The sequence below is a fragment of the Chanodichthys erythropterus genome, chromosome 8 (assembly GCF_024489055.1).
Source record: "Chanodichthys erythropterus isolate Z2021 chromosome 8, ASM2448905v1, whole genome shotgun sequence".
Taxonomy (NCBI): domain Eukaryota; kingdom Metazoa; phylum Chordata; class Actinopteri; order Cypriniformes; family Xenocyprididae; genus Chanodichthys; species Chanodichthys erythropterus.
Genome location: NC_090228.1, coordinates 39,744,962 through 39,763,216, shown reverse-complemented (window position 1 = coordinate 39,763,216; position 18,255 = coordinate 39,744,962). Strand labels below are relative to the sequence as shown.

The following is an 18,255-nucleotide window of genomic DNA, read 5'->3' as shown; positions in this document are numbered from 1 at the left end:
AGCGTCATGGGGCTCAGATGTAAGCCCCACCGGTATGCAAAGTTTAACTGCACAGTGGATCGACACAGATTTTGCTGCAGATATGCTGCTGACATTGTTGATTGTCTGCTTGAACTACTACAAATGAAAGTTACAGCACACAATGACTGTCATCAAAATTAAACACATGAATATTGCTTCATTAGACACTAGCATTGTAATCGGTTTAAAAGTCCAATCTGAATGAAAATGCTCCATAAACAACTGGAGGGTGGTACATATATGTTGGAAAGCCTTTATGCACAAAATCGATTCCTAGCTGCTCATTGTTAGTTAATGTGGTAAATACAGTTAATAAAACATCACTGTAAAGTGTTACCTATTATATAATTGATGAATAAATACTTCCTGGTCATACATAAATTATATATCTATGTTATCTTCATTTCTCCCTCTTTCACCCCCAGAGTCAGAACACCCCTTATTATGAACCCAACTGCCTTCCCACAACCCTCATCTTAATTCGGCCCTGACACCTGCAGAGGAAGAGGCCCTTATTTCTTATTTTTTTGGATGGCAGACCATGGTTTCACAATTACAAGATCCCTAGTCAAAGCACATGCTATTGAAATCAAAGAGAGTGGAAGATCCAAGAGCACCACTGTAAATCTGAGAAAGGGCCAAGTGATATCTGGTGGTCCAGGTTCAAGCCCACCATTCTGAATTGACCTCACAGATGGCAGAATCCCAGGACAGAGCTAGAGACATCTACCAACAGACAACCAGGGAGCACATAACCGCACTGCTGTGTGAATGCCTCCCAAGCAATGCCTAGAGTGGATATCGACAGAGGTGGTGCTCTCTGCCGTAGAGTGATCCCACCTGGCTCAGGAGACCATTGACAAATGGGTCCAGTGTGATCTGTGCCATTTGTGGTTCCACTTAGAGTGCACAGCTTTAATATATTATACTAACCTGGGTAAATGTCTCCATTTCAATAGCCCGGCAAGAGAGTGAGGCTCACAACAAAATGAAGGATGGAGCTTTTTTCAAGAAAAACAGTGCTACAGTATGAGTAACATCTCATTGAGAGAATACAACCATAAACCATGTCTCAGCACACAGGAGACATTGAGATTACAACCATCTCAAGGCAACTCTGTTCCCACAACATCCTCCATCACTCAAAACTGTGAATTAATCGGCACACAAATTACAAACACTTACATATGTCCGTTAAAACATTGGTAGATAACATATCTCTATCCAGTACAAAAATACTTTGTGCAAAATGTCAATCACAATTCAAATCAACTGCAATAAAAAGTTCAAACCTATGGAAATCTGACACCAAAATCTACCTCTGGCAACATTTTTAAAGCAATTATATAGCATTGTCAGGACACTTGTAGATTTAAAACGTTGCAGATCTGCTGCTGACATGGTGATTTTCTACTTGAACTACCACAAGTGAAAAAGTTACAACACACAATGACTTAGTCATCAAAATTGAACACATGAATATTGCTTCACTAGGCACTAGCATTGTAATTGGTTTAAAAGTCCAATCTGAATGAAAATGCTCCATATAATAAAAATGCCCAAACTGAATGAAACTGTAATTGGTTTGAGAGGGGTGGGATAAACCGAACAAAAAATAAAAATTCTGCCATGTAAACGTGTTAATCCGATTAGTTTGCGTCTACATCATGAGCACTCAAAATAGCTCTTTGGCTGAACATAATTTAATCATAGACAACGGTTCCACATGACTGAAGTAAGTAATGCCAAATAGAATCAACCATGTACAACTAACTAGAATCAGTGGTGTTCATTTAACTTGAAAGATAGTGATGTCCAGTTCGCGAACGAATCATTCTTTTTAACCGGTTCTTTTCAGTGAACCGGTTGAACCAGTTCACCAAATCGGTCTGAATCGTTCCAAACAGTTCGCATCTCCAGTTAGCAAAAAAAAAAAAAATCCACAAATTACTAAAGTTACTCAATTTATGACGTGCCTGACACTACCTCTCGAAATAAACCAACCTCCTGGAGTTATTCAGTTACTCCAACAGTACACTGACTTAATCTGCTGTGAGAGAACTGATGATGATGAGCACGAGCAGCAGAGCAGATGATATGACTGCACTCGAACGAACATACACGGCCTGTCACCGTTCTCGTTCTCGAGTCAAGAACCGGTTGCAACGGTTTTCGGATCATCAGTACACAACCGAGAACCGCTTCTTTCAGACATGTCCGATTTGAGAACCGGTGAGCTGATGATACTGCACACGTGTAATTTTACAAGAGAACGAAATGCACATTAGTCAAGTTTAGTCATCGGACAGTGTGATAATATAATAATACATAATATAATACATACTGAAAATATAACGTTTATTGTGCTTTTCCAAATACACCATAGCAGATTAATAGCATAAAATATTGTACATAATACTGTACATAATAAACTACATTCCAACATGATTATTTTGTAGGCTACACAGATCAAACTAATGTTCAGAAATAGTTCTACAAATTAATTTTTCTAAATTAATGTTATTTAAAAAGCAATACAGTAAAAGTTGTGCAGTTGTGCTTTCAAGTTTGTTTGTTTTTTTTTAAAGATTGGAAACAATTAGATTTATCAAACTAAACATTTATTTGTTTCATAAATAATCCATGGACAGCTTATATAATTTCTAAACAAGGTGATATAAAGATAAAAAAAAATTACGTAATCAAACTACAGCAAGAGCAAACAAGCGACTCAATCTCGTTCTCGAGTAGAATCGGTTGCAACGGTTTTCAGATCACCAGTACACAACCGAGAACCGCTTCTTTCGGACGTGTCCGATTTGAGAACCGGTGAGCTGATGATACTGCGCATGCGTGATTCAGCGTGTGATCTGAAGCTACCGAACAGTAACATCACAGCACCGGTTAACTAGGAAAACTGATGCTAGAGGACTCGAATGACGGGCCAGTCTGGCGAAACTTAAGTTTATTTGATTACAAATAAATCATAAGGTAAGAAGATCATGGTTTCTGCTTTGATAAAGACTAATTTATTCACTTTATAACTGTAAAACTTTGTTTGCACATCACTGCCTGTATATGTGTGCTTTAGATGCAAAAAAATTGTAATAAACGTTTCAGATATAATGTTTTAGTTGACTGATGTTATGGTTACTACCGCCTGTTTCACACATAATCCGTCTGCAGTGCGTGTGCGGTCCGTATGCAGTGCGTATGTGTTGCTGAAGCAGGAAGCGGCCATTGTGCTTTCACACAGCACACGTTTGCAGTGCGTAATGTTATATTCATTACGCTTATATATTTACAGTTGCTGGAGTAGTTTAGTACACGTAAACATGACACAAAGATTTGAAAACTTACTGTCGACACAAACAGCCGACGAAACTGCTTCCCATGCCTTTTCCTTCGCATTCAAATCTTTGTACAATACATTCTGCGGGTCATACAGAATTTTATGTTTTTCCACCTCAACGATAAGACGAGTGTCATCCATGTCACCTTGTTTTTGAATAGGTCCGCCTGTCACGTCATTGCCTGCTGGGATGCGAGTTTCCCTCCAACGGGGAAAAACATATCTGATCGCATTATGCAAGTAAACACTGTTCATTTTTTTTTTTTAAATAAAATAATTGTTTTGAAATGATACAACTGAACTGTGAAATTGAAATGTTTCCTTTTGGCATGAATATAACTTGTTGCTGGCATGAAATCATAAAAAAAAAAAAAATTCTTTATGTAATGTACTAAATGTACAAAATAGTTTAAATGTGCATAATTTCTTTTTTTCTCTTTTTTTTTTTTTTACAATTTCAGGTCAATCCATGCTCATTTTGCCCACACACAATCTGCTGTGCTGCACTTGCAGCACAGCAAAAATAGACTCGGTACGTAAACGATTGCTGCACTGCTGCAGACGCACCGCTCCTGGAACGCAATGACGGACCGCAACCGCGTGCAGTGTGAACGCTCTAATCCGTTAACATGGGTGCGTAAAAAAATACGCAACGCATACGCACTGCAGACGGATTATGTGTGAAACAGGCGTAACTTATAGATGAGACGTACATATAGATGAATCATTTCATCGCGGATGACGTCATTACGTCGGAGCGTAAAAGAACCGGTGAACCGTTTTTTTTAATCGAACTGTCCAAAAGAACCGGTTCGCGGAAAAGAACCGAACTTCCCATCGCTATTGAAAGGCTGATTTTAGTTCTGATGGTAAATTTACATATAAATAATCACACAATTAACGCATTCTGTTTAGTCCTGTGACAAACTAAAATGAACTTTACACATGATATTATTATCTCAGAAATGATACTGACTTCCTCCAAAACTCTACTATAATGCTTGTATTAATATTAATACAATTTGAATTCTTGTTAGCAGGTCCTCAACCCAAGCACAAGCGCCACACTTCACCACAATGGTAACCCCTAAAACCACTAACAAACTTTTAAATACCAATATAATAGAACATTGAACATTAACAAGTCTCTCCATTTTCTCTTCTTGCTTAAAAATGCAAATACAAAAACACTTTTTCAACATTTACTCTCCCAATTCAGCTACTTTGCAAAGCATGATGGGAAGTGAAAGTCCTGTTTGACTGGGTTATTCAAAATGGCGGCAGCAAAATTAAACTGGAGTAAAACTGAAACACCACATTAAATAAATACACCGAAAGAAGTCAGTTTATCATTACTACGGATCTTCATCCACATGCTTCTGCTTTTCGTCGGAGGGAGGGGTAGTATTGAGATGCACTCATTTCTTTCTTTCATTTCTTACAGACTTGACAGGAAAGCGCACACACACACACACACACACACAAAAAAAAAACTTCAGGATCTCCCACCAAGTAGGGTACATTTTGCTTACTCTGAGTATTATGAATTCAGACATCTTTTGTCACATACAGTTTTTTGCCTAATATATAGTAGGGAAATATGCAATTTCAAATGCAGCCTTTATTTTGGGTGCCAGAAGCGGTGTTTTTACTGCTTAATAAATATAATTACGGCACAACAGTTCACATGCTCGTCGTCTCTTAATTAGGACTTGAAATAGATCAATATTAAGTCTACTCTTTAAAACAATGAAAAGAAGCTATGTAGGACAATAGTATGCACATCAACCTGATCACTTCATTTATCAATCTGTTCATGTGAACACTACGTTCGGATTCATCAATCGGAATTCACTCCGACTGAAACAAATAGTGTGTGTATGTGAACACAGCCACAGAGCTCCAAAACAGATGAAGACGACTGTAGAAACACAATATGCAGAGCTATAGATAAATAGAGATGGAATACAACAATCTGATTCAGGATTAATTTCTTTACAATGTGGCTCAAACCATGAACAACAAAAGGAAAATTGGCTGCTCCCAACAGCACTAGATCTATTGTTTAGGACACATTTATATTAAGGTCTGTCCCACAGACACAAAATTAGCTTAACACTTTTAGAAAGCTGACACTTCATTATGGGTCCTGAAGAACTGTGATTCACTACTGTCTATAAGAAACTATTCTCTGATCAAGAAATTTGATCCAGCTGATGTTTCTGAAGAAAGGTCCACCCAATGATGACTACAGGAAAAATACAGGAACATCTGACAAAAGCACTGAAGATCATCAAGTAAACATCTCACATGCAGCTCTTTTAGTGAGGAGCTGATCTACAGGGATATGGGAACGAAGAGAAATATAAGTTTGAAGAAGTGAACATATTTACATTCACATATTAGACTTTTCCCCGTCTCTCAAATAGGCACAACTGTCTCTTTAAACATTTGTTTTTCTTGTTTGGTATATTGTATGGAAAAAAAATAAGCTTCAGTACATTTGTTTCTGAATCCCTGAAGCTTTTGTTCTGCACTGAAGTTTTTTGGGGGGCATTAAATTAAATGGACTTAAAATGCATTTTTTGATTGGAAACAACTTGAGGTTAAAAATTAAATAAGTTACATCATCAGCAAACATTATTGACAAAAATAACAGACAAGATGTGCTGCACACATTTCAGATTCATCCACACGCTGATCAACACAAGAGCTTTTAAAATCTCTCTCTACAGCAGCACACTGTCTTCTCATTGGTGTAGAAGAGACACCAGAAGTATCCAGCAATCAATCCCTAGGTGTGTTTAACCAAATTCAGAACCGCATCCTATCATGATACTCTTACTATTTCATCCATAGAAAGATATTATAAAATTAGTAGTAGTACTATCTCAATGTTATATTGTGACATGTTTTTCAAAATTAAACTGATAATAAATACAGACCCCACTTTATTGGTATTTAAATACATAGAAGTGCTGTATTAAACCGTACAAACTGAGTTGGGGTACTCTGCTGTTGTTTAGCTTTTGGTTAGAAGTTACTCTGTCGGCCTGGAGTTACGGTATTCTGCCTTTTGTTTTACTGTCCATTAAAGTTTGCGGTGTTTAAATTATGGTGTAGCCTGTGTCATACATCTGCCACTGAAGCAAATCTGACACACACAATACCTGAATAAAAGTGTAGGTAAAACAAATAGTTGAGAGGTTGTTTTTACCAATAGCGTTTAAGGATGGCCCGTTGCTCTCGATGGAAAATGATGGTTGATGGAATTGATACACAGACATCAAGCTCAAAGTAAGAAACTGTGTGACACAAAAGATGAATTAGACAAACAAATTACATAGATCACAATCTACTTCATTTAGCTAGCTAGCAGCATATAGCATAAATAGGCTAGTCAGCTGAATAAGCTACCAAACCGCTCCATTTATCAAAGCAATTGTAAATCATTGAAAATAAATGCCATGATCACTAGATTTTATACAGGTGTCACTATAATGTTTTCGTAAATGATGGTCAAAGTCAAGTTTTAGCTCAATTTTTTTTTTTTTTTTTTACTAAAACATCTAATTGCCCAATATCTATTGTCCTGCCTATAATTAATTTGGCTGGACAACTAAAAATCTTTAGTCATTTTTCACACAATTCACACAAAGCCAGAGCTTTCTCTATCCAATCTTTTTTTTCAAACAGTGTTGTCTCAAGAAATCTGATATTTTTTATTCGGATTTGGTACTAAATCAGATACATGTCTGATATTTTGCAGTGTGACCTCAGTCCAAACAGCCATATCAGAATTCCTGCAACTTGGCATTTGTGACAGTTCTGAGCAGATGGTAGTCACTGCAAAGATTTTACATATTGGTGGTTGTTTGGTCACTCTATGAATAATCAGAATAAGAAGAAAAAAGGTCTTAACACTTATTATTTGTAGCTTCAAATGAGCTAAACATATTGTAAATATTTAAAATATTGCTCATTCTCCTCATCCTCTTGGCTTCTGCAGCACATTCCCTTATAAATGAACACAAAGGCTGACATCAGTGGTCACTTTTTCTTGATTGCATGCAGGTCAGTTCAAGATTGTGACCAGTTCACACTGATATCGAGATTTAAAAAAATATATATATATATTTTAAATAAAACTAACTTTGGGCAATAAATCCAAATTGAGCATTAAGGCTTGCTGTGTGAACACAGACTGCAATTTTGGTCAGTGCCTCTTTTTTTAATGTCTGAGAACGTTTCTCCCGATGATTTTTTTTCGTCTGAGAACGTTTCTCCCAATGATTTTTTTCATCTGAGAACGTTTCTCCCGATGATTTTACGTCTGAGAACGTTTCTCCCGAAGCCTTTATGTCTGAGAATGTTCCTCCCGATGATTTTACGTCTGAGAACATTTCTCTCAAAGCCTTTACGTCTGAGAACGTTTCTCCCGATGATTTTACGTCTGAGAACGTTTCTCCCGATGATTTTACGTCTGAGAACGTTTCTCCCGATGATTTTACGTCTGAAAACGTTTCTCCCGAAGCCTTTACGTCTGAGAACGTTCCTCCCGATGATTTTACGTCTGAGAATGTTTCTCCTGATGATTTTACGTCTGAGAACATTCCTCCCGATGATTTTACGTCTGAGAACGTTTCTCCCGAAGCCTTTACGTCTGAGAACGTTTCTCCTGATGATTTTACGTCTGAGAACGTTTCTCCTGATGATTTTACGTCTGAGAACGTTTCTCTCAAAGCCTTTACGTCTGAGAACGTTTCTCCCGATGATTTTACGTCTGAGAACGTTTCTCCTGATGATTTTACGTCTGAGAACGTTTCTCCTGATGATTTTACGTCTGAGAACGTTTCTCCTGAAGCCTTTACGTCTGAGAATGTTTCTCCCGAAGCCTTTACGTCTGAGAACGTTTCTCCCGATGATTTTACGTCTGAGAACGTTTCTCCTGATGATTTTACGTCTGAGAACGTTTCTCCTGATGATTTTACGTCTGAGAACGTTTCTCCTGAAGCCTTTACGTCTGAGAATGTTTCTCCCGAAGCCTTTACGTCTGAGAACGTTTCTCCCGATGATTTTACGTCTGAGAACGTTTCTCCTGATGATTTTACGTCTGAGAACGTTTCTCCTGAAGCCTTTACGTCTGAGAATGTTTCTCCTGAAGCCTTTACGTCTGAGAATGTTTCTCCCGAAGCCTTTACGTCTGAGAATGTTTCTCCTGAAGCCTTTACGTCTGAGAATGTTTCTCCCGAAGCCTTTACGTCTGAGAACGTTTCTCCCGATGATTTTACGTCTGAGAACGTTTCTCCTGATGATTTTACGTCTGAGAACGTTTCTCCTGAAGCCTTTACGTCTGAGAATGTTTCTCCCGATGATTTTACGTCTGAGAACGTTTCTCCTGATGATTTTACGTCTGAGAACGTTTCTCCTGAAGCCTTTACGTCTGAGAACGTTTCTCCTGAAGCCTTTACGTCTGAGAATGTTTCTCCTGAAGCCTTTACGTCTGAGAATGTTTCTCCCGAAGCCTTTACGTCTGAGAACGTTTCTCCCGATGATTTTACGTCTGAGAACGTTTCTCCTGATGATTTTACGTCTGAGAACGTTTCTCCTGAAGCCTTTACGTCTGAGAATGTTTCTCCCGAAGCCTTTACGTCTGAGAACGTTTCTCCCGATGATTTTACGTCTGAGAACGTTTCTCCTGATGATTTTACGTCTGAGAACGTTTCTCCTGAAGCCTTTACGTCTGAGAATGTTTCTCCTGAAGCCTTTACGTCTGAGAATGTTTCTCCCGAAGCCTTTACGTCTGAGAATGTTTCTCCCGAAGCCTTTACGTCTGAGAACGTTTCTCCCGATGATTTTACGTCTGAGAACGTTTCTCAGATGCCTTTACATAATGCATGTCAATGGTAACAAAATCAATGAGAGTAAAAAAAAACATGCACGGACAAATCCAAATTAAACTTTGCGGCTCATGACGACACATTTATGTCCTAAGACACAAAACCATCGGTTTGTGCGAGTTACTTTTCGTAAGGGCAGTTTTAAGTAAGGACACACAAAGATCTTCACATACCTCAGCTGGAAGTAGAAAAAACAAAAGGGACAGCTTATGGTTTATGTTGTATTTGATCCTCTCCTGGGTATGTAAAATCATCAGGGAAAAAATTATCGCTGCAGACTCTCAACAACTTTAGTATGTTAATGGGTGTGTTGATATCCACCCGAAGAGCAATCAACCATAACTTCAGGTGAGCAAGCTCAGAAGTTGGGAATATGTGGAAAGTCACCACTCCCGAATGAGTTCGCACGAGAGAACGTAATCTTTTAGTTTTAAGTCAGTTTGAACAATCTGGATAAGCGCAAGTAAGTGTCATTTTGATTAATTGTCGTACCTACAATGTTTGTGCACTTTGTAAACAATGAGTGACGTACGCGCGAAATGTCACTTCTGACACTTGCGTAAACTACGCCAGTCATGTACACACCTCACGCACCGGATGCCGTGCACAAGGCTTTTGGACATGGAGGTGTATTAGAGATAAAAAAAATTATATAAATACTGTTTGGTTTCTCGCACAAACTGATCGTTTCATGTCTTAGGACATCAATGTGTCGTCACAAGCCGCAGGGTTTAATTTAGATTTGACTGTGCATGTTTTTTTTTGACTCTTACAGATTTTGTTACCATTGACACGCATTATACGACTTGGATAAACAGTTGGATAAACATCAAATTTTAATTTTTGGGTGAACTATCCCTTTAACTTGATCCCTCTATGTCTGAGATATTTGAGATGGATTCTGGCCAAAAAAAAAAAAAGACCTGACAGCAAGTCAAGATTAAATATAAGAACATTTTGCAGGCTAAGTGACTTAATTGGTGAAAAGAAGGTGAATAGTGTCTGCTGACATTTTATTGTCTGTACTGATTTTAGCATTTTAAAAAGGCTCATATTCACACTGAACCATGCCCGTAACACAATGTATTAATCACTATTTTTTCTCTCTAAACCTCCGAGCTGACAAGTGAAGCAAAATAAAATAAATAAATAAAAAATTCAAAAAACGTTGTGTACATAGTTATTGATCCAGTGAAGTAGAACTAGAATTTGGGAAGATAACCACACAGTGTGTGCTACCCATACCAAATAAATTGCATGTACTCATGAAAGAGTGACATACATTATCCTTTATTAAAGAATAAAGGATAAATTTATTCTTTATGTATCCATCAAAACTTTGACAGCAATATGAACAGTAGTCTTCATAATAACAGTAAAATAACAGTAGGCATAATTAAATGAATGACAGTATATCTAGTATTTTAATGCAGGATAATTAAAATGATGCTATATATTTACAGAAGACCATGGAGTGACTGTAAAACACATTAATTTCTAGTAGGATTGACAGCAGAACTAACCTGTAAATCAGTAGGATTAATATTAGCCTGGTTGTTTGCCTGCACTGGAGCAGGCTAGCTGCAAAGAATTAATTTCCATAGTAACTTAATTTAGCTTAATTTAGTCAGCTTTCATGCAACTGAGTCAGGGCTAAATTCAGCCAGAATAACTGGAAAATCCCATCTTAATCCTTTATTAGTAATCAGTGTTCCCAGGTGTAGGTCATATATAGAAGCCTTATATTAACCCTAAGTTTAAGTGGGAAGGGAAAAAGGAAAGTTTGAGTGGAATGAATACTTGTTTTGTTTTTTGGTAGTGAAAAGAATTGTGTGTCTAAGAATATTTAAAAATGAGAAAATGTTTCAGTACAAAGAAGAAAAATATATTTTTTTTAAGTAAGAACTGAGAAAAAAAGATCTTTTGTTTTGATTTGAAGTTACAAACCCAGTGGGCTGAGTTGGGTAATCTCTTCTGATGTTGAGTTTGAGATTTGGTCATTGACTCTTTAGGAAAGAGCTTGCGCCCACTTCTTGGCATAACCTGATTTTGCAGAGTTCAACATGTTCCTGGGTCAACTTTTGTTGATCCTGGGACAACATTCAAATCAATCAGATTTGAGGGATAAGTTTACAGATTGTCAAGTTTAGTCTTAAAATCATGAATTGGTGTTTCTACATCAGTGTTATTCATCTATCATTTCCCTCTGAATAGGGTTAAGACTAAATTTTAAGACTTGAATGTTGTTCCAGAATCAACAAAATATGTTGACCCAGGAACGCATCTAACTCAGCAAAACAGGATGTGCCACTACTTGACTGTCACAACCCATCATCAATCCTAACATTGAACAAAGTTAAATGACTTGAAGTTATTCATCTGTCAAATTGTGATGTACAAAAAAGACTAATGTTGATTCTTGAAATTGTTATGAGATGGCCCAGACCTTTTTTTGGGCATTCCATCTCTTGCAGTTTTGAAGAAGTATTGGTAGGATGACCTCCTTCATATAGTTGAGTTAAAGTACATATTTCTTGATCCTTATTGTTGCTTGTTTCAGAGGGGAATTCTAGGAATGCTGATCCTTCTGGTGACAAGTAATTTAAAAACCAACAAGGTGCTTTAGTAATTTAAAGCCCTCTGATCCTAAAAGTAAGGCATCTTGGTCAACTTTTGAGTCCATCTCACCCAGTTCTTTGAGTGATTGCAAGACTCTGAGATTAATTAAATTATAGATAGAGGTGGATGAAAGGGGTCAAACCAGGAAGCTGATCAAAAATTTCAACTGGTTGTAAGCACGTTGGAAATCAAGACTAAAAAAGAAGTCAAGCTTCTGCAGTTAGATATATGTTGTGTGGGAGTGGCCTCCTTCCTAACCACAAAAACATGTCCGCCTAAAGTTGTCTTTACTGTGAAAAGTGGCGAATCCCATTTCCCTACCACAATATAGATCATAGATTGATAATGTAGTCCAACTGAAGTGGAACACACTTTCAGTTGCTTAAACATATTAATGGTTCAAGTCTGATAACACTGTATTAAACATAAGGAAAAAGTCACTAAAAATAAAGCCATAATCACTTTGTGAAACATTTGTCCACATTACCACATAGCTATCTGTGGATAATGAAAGTGTTGGTGAAAACAATTTCCAATAAGTGTGGAAAGATCTTTCTGTACCACTTCATATTTTTGTGTTGTGTAGTACTGTATCAGCTGATCAGACAGGTCAATGCCCCCCATGTATTCTTTGTAGGAGGTTGCAGGTGTAGGACATTGAAATGTCTTTGTCTTCCATGTATCTTGTGCTTTCACCCTTCAGGCAGTGTCTCCATTATAAGCAGAATGAATGGTGGAACAGACAGATACCTCTTGTGTATCCATCCACTACACAAATACAAGAAGTCCACCCTGAATCCATTTGATGGATCCCCTGGCAGATATTTCACAGAAAAGTCTACAGTGTATCCATTTGACAAGTCTGCAAGAACAATCAATTTTAAACCCCACCTGGTTGGCTTGGTTTTTTATGTACTGTGTCATTCTAGTGTTTGCTTTGCATGCCACCATTTTCTCATCCACAGCTAAATTTTGTCTAGGATGATAGCTTTGCAAGCATGACGAATAGTGTGCATAAGGGGTTTGACCCTGAACAGACAGTCATGTTCAGCTCTACACCTCTTTCTGTCATTCTCCTTGTCTGCATCTGGGCTACTCAATTGTCCATCATCTGTCCCTTGCCATAACAGTAGCTTGAAAAGCACAGAGAAAATAATCTTCTACCACCATTAGTCCGTAACAGATCTTCACCATGGCCATGTAAAACAGCAGCACAATGTAGCGGTACATCACATTGATGCTGAAATCCGTCAGTTTATATTTGCAGCCCTTTGGAGTTGCCTTGGCAGCCTGAGCAATTCTGGTTAAAAAAAGCACTTTCTGGGAAAAAATTTGAATAGACTCATAGGAGAATGTGAGTCAGCAAAGCTCAGTTGTGGTCCAGTTTCCTGTGCAGAATCTGTGGAACCATGTCAACATCAGTCTATTTTTTACCATGACAGAAGAACTGCTTGTTTGCCTTGGTTCTCTTCAGAACAGGTGCTTGGAAATTTTCATTGTCGCATGCAAGTTTTATTCTTACCTTGTTTTCACATTCATTTTGTGGGAAAATGACACCCCTGTGGTATTTATGGTGACACATACTACAGGTCCATGGCATCCATTTTGCTTCCCACAGGGAAGATGGAGTAATTTTATGAAATTGTATGTGCGAAGTTGAACATTTCAGTTGATTTGGAATGTTCCTCACATGCATGTTTTTGGCAATGGCATATTGGACAAATCCACAATTTGCACCAAGGAAAACAACCAAAAGAATATTCACATTTTTATGACATACGTGCATATACCTCATCTTGAGCAATTTGTTCTCCTTTGTCGTCTTTGCATTCTGTTCTGCAATCTCTATCCTGCTTTCTGAAAAGTAAACAGTAAGACAAACTCTGGATGTTTTAACTAACAATTTAAATTTTCCTTTCTTGCATACAGTTCACAGCCTTTTTGTAATGCCATGAATCCTCCTCAGTTGCACATGTCTTGGCACAAATAGTTAAAAGGAAAGCATCAGCATTCAGAAGAGTTTGCTGAAGAGCTACATCAAGTGGCATGACACTGCTTCAGTAATGCCCAGCACAAGTCTCCTTGGTAATTCATGGACTGCAACGTGATGCCTATCCATGACTTCCTGGTCATTTATTTTTCCCTGGTTTCTTAAAGATTCATGAAGGTGTTCACAGGTTTTCATGATCTGCCAGGTTTTTTTTTAAGACTTTCTGGCAGAACCTCAGCTTGACTTGTTTTAAAGGAACACTCCACTTTTTTTTTTGAAAATAGGCTCATTTTCCAACTCCCCTAGAGTTAAACAGTTGAGTTTTACCGTTTTCGAATCCATTCAGCCGATCTCCGGTTCTGGCGGTACCACTTTTAACATAGCTTAGCATAGTTCATTGAATCTGATTAGACCGTTAGCATCGCGCTTAAAAATCACCAAAGAGTTTAGATATTTTTCCTATTTAAAACTTGACTCTTCTGTAGTTAAATCGTGTATCCTCTTTATGTTTTAGAATAAATATATCAAAATATCCATAAAAACAAAATTGTATAAAATACTTTAGATAAAGGTTTTAGGATAGAGTTGATTCATTCATTTCCACTGGCCAGATAGTATTTTAATAGTTTTAAACAATTCAAATCAAATTTATGCAGTTTTGCTGATGAGGTGAACATATCTTTTAAGAAGTTTATAGGCTATTTTTAGTGGAAACAGATCGGACTACTTATTTATTGCAGTGTAAATACAATTGTCTGACTCGGCGCGTCACTGACAAAGTATTTTAAAAAGAAAACATGCAAATCTTACCGTTTTCCTCAAAATATATCCATAAAATGGTAATTGTTTGAAGATCCTTCACATCAACACCTCCTGTGTGCATCACTGATCGTCATTCTCGAAAAAATATTTTGTCATAACATCTGCAGTTTAGTTTAAAGATGAATTATTGTGCTCAGCGCTCCTCGCTGTCATAAAACAGCGTGTCACTGGAAAAGTGATCGAAAGTAGCATATCTACTATCTCAATTCATATCACTTTGTCTCCAGAATGTGCGTACGCACGGCTCAAAGTTTGCTTAAAGGTGCGCACATTCTCCCGTCAAGTTTGTTTTTATAGATCACAACCTTTGCACAGGAACTGGCGTACGCAGACGCACACTTTATAAATGAGACCCCTGGTATTCAGATGGTTCTCCTCTTTCCTTGGTCAGCTTTGATCACCACATACTCCTTGGAATGGTTTCACAGATGATTCGATGGAGTTGGGATTAGGTTTTGGATGGAGTTGGGATTAGGTCATGTTCATTTAAGGCTTTTAAGTAGCTGTAATGAATGTGCCTTAGGAAAAAAAAAACATTTTACTAGTGTATATCTTGAGACAAAACAATAGCACTGACATATAAAAATATGTCCAGTCCAACTGGGTCATGTTTTGTGGTAACTGGTGTCAAACTGAACTTATCCTGAAATTTTCATGGTATAACTACAAAGTTCTGTTATGAAACTCCCTAGTTGGCGCAGACTAATAGATCCTTTTAAGTCATTCCTTAATGACGTGACAGGCAGTCCCATGCTAAACCAATGCATTCTGAGCCAGTAAGAGAATTGATTAGTTCATTTCATGAGCAGTGTTTGGAGTAATGGCGTTTAAGTATAATGCCGTTACTAACGGAGTTTATTTTTCAGTAACGGAGTAATCTAATGAATTACTTTTCCCATCGTTGCAACGCCGTTATCTTTACTGAGAATGTAAAGTGTCGCGTTACTACAATTTGGTTGAATAAAGTGCGAGGTGTCATGCTTTGGCTACACATCAGCTGCCTGGAGAGAAGGGGTGGGGGTGATGACACCGTTGCAAATGCGATGATGATGTGGGTGGGCGATGCCCTGCTCACGCTGTCTCACTGCACGATCTGACTACCATAAACACAAGACAGCGTCAGCGATAATGGCGACGAGCCGGGGAAATTCAAAGGTAGCGTTCTCTAACTGGAAGTACCGGCACTACTTCTCGTTAATTGAAATTAAAGGCAAGAATGTTTATGTAACATGCACACTATGCCCAGGAAAAAAGACTTTATTCACGTCTGCCTCAAGCAACTCAAATCTTATGAAGCACCTCACTTCAACACATGCTAACTCGGCACTTGTTGCTACAAATGCAGATAGCGTGAGCTCCAGCGAAGGAGACGGAGCCACTCTGTTAAAACAAGCAACGCTCGATTTTTCGGGTCAGCAACAGGTGACAAAGCATGAGCTGAACACATTGATTGCAAGGTATGTTGTTGAAAACATGCTCCCCCTGTCCACTGTGGTGTCTGAGTCATTCAGAGCTATCCTTGCTAAAATACCAATACGAGAAGGAGGAAAGGGGGTTGCCCCATGCCGAAACACTTTTGCTAAATTCATAGACAGTGAATACGAAAAAATGAATATTGAGCTCAAAACGTCATTTGAGGAATTATAGTACATTTCAACTACAGCAGACATCTGGACTGCCCACAATAAAAGTTACCTGGGTGTGACAGCACATTGGATCAATCCAAATAACATGGAAAGAGAGAAAGTAGCTCTTGCCTGCAGACGGTTTAAGGGGCATCATACTCATGACGCCATTGCAGTTGAGCTTGACAATATACACTCAACATATGGGATAACACACAAAATCACAGCAACAGTGACTGATAATGGCTATAATTTTGTTAAAGCATTTAAGAGGTACCAGCCACTTGAGGAAAGTGATTCTGAAGAAGACGATGAGGATGAGGTGACGTTTACAGACATTAATGATGCTCTACATGCAACTGATGATAATGATGGTGATGTTGTGATCACTTTGCCCCCCAACAAGAGATGTGCATCCAACACACTAAACCTGATTTCATGCACAGATGTTGACAAATGGCTGCTGTCAAAATCTGCAACAAAGGCTGTTTATAGAAGTGCTACTGCCAAATGTACTGCCCTATGGAACAAGACTAGTCGATCAGCTTTGGCTTCTGAAACAGTTGATGAGTTGGTGTCAAAAAAGCTGCTTGTACCTTGTACAACACGATGGAATTCCTTCTATGATGCTCTGGCTCGAATCTGTGAAATATCCATGGTAGACCTTAACACCATTTCCTCCAAATTAGGACTGACAGTGATAACAGAAAGAGAACAGCAGTTTTTAAAGGAGTACTGTACTGTGATGAAGCCCCTTACAGTTGCCTTGGATATACTTCAGGGAGAAGACAACTGTTTTCATGGTACACTCCTACCAACGATTGAGACATTAATGCTGAAGACAGAAGCCCTTAAAAGTGACCTGCAAATACTGAGGGACCTTCCTGATGCCATAGTCACGGTAAGAACTTGAATTTAATATATTATTATTTATTAAGTGAACATTGCTGTAGTACTCATAATAATAAATACAACTGCTACTTATTATGATTATAATAATAATATCACTGATTTGTATTGATACTTACATTTAATGTTATTATTCTTATCATTTCAGGCTATCAAAACCAGATTTGCTGATGTCCTGGGAAATGAAAAGGCTATACTTGCTGCCGTAACTCTTCCAAAATTCAAACTTCGCTGGCTGCAGTCACAGGAGTTAAAGGTTAAGGCTAAGGCAAGTTTGCTGGCAGAGTGCCGAAGAATTGTCCTTGAAGAACCACAGCCAGGTACCAGCACATCTTCACATCACACAGATTCAGCCAAAGAGAACGATTTCTTTTCCTTTGAGGAGGATGAGGAGGAAACCTCCTCTTCAGCAGAAAACCAGGTGGCAGACTATATTAGATCTTCAGCACAAAACAAAACTCTGTGTGGATTTTCTCTCATCAAGAAAATTTCACTACGTTACAATGCTGCTACTCCATCTAGTGCACCTGTTGAGAGACTGTTCAGCCTGGGCGAGTTTGTCTTCTCTCCGAAGAGGAACAGACTGTCAGACAAAAGATTCGAAAAGCTTCTCCTCCTTCGTTACAACAACTGGTTTAGTTGTTATTTTTACACACGTTTACATTTGTTTGTCTTAGTTTTGCACTTGATTGCAAAGTGTGTGAATAACTGTATTTATTTTCAATATTCAATTTGTATTACTTTACTGAATATTTAAGGGTTGGATATTCATTGTGCAGTATTATACAGATACAGATAATTGCACTAATTAAAGGCCAGATTTTCCTTTGTTTCTTATTACACAAGTTTACAGTTGTGTGTCTTAGTTTTGCACTTGAATGCAAAGTGTGTGAGCATTATTTATTTTCAATATTTAATTTTGTTACTGTACTGAATATTTAAGAGTTGGATAGTGTTCTGTTTATTGTACAGTAGGCCTAATATACAGTTACAGAGATTTGCGCTAATGGCCAGGTT

At 38.0% G+C, this 18,255-nt stretch overlaps 1 protein-coding gene across 1 annotated transcript; it reads left to right on the top strand.

Moving 5' to 3' along the window:
• Positions 1–7,732: 7,732 nt before the first annotated feature.
• On the top strand, positions 7,733–9,283 carry LOC137025240 (foot protein 1 variant 1-like). The gene has a single exon (XM_067393260.1). It carries the CDS (start codon positions 7,733–7,735, stop codon positions 9,281–9,283), a length of 1,551 nt encoding a protein of 516 aa, XP_067249361.1.
• Positions 9,284–18,255: the final 8,972 nt, after the last annotated feature.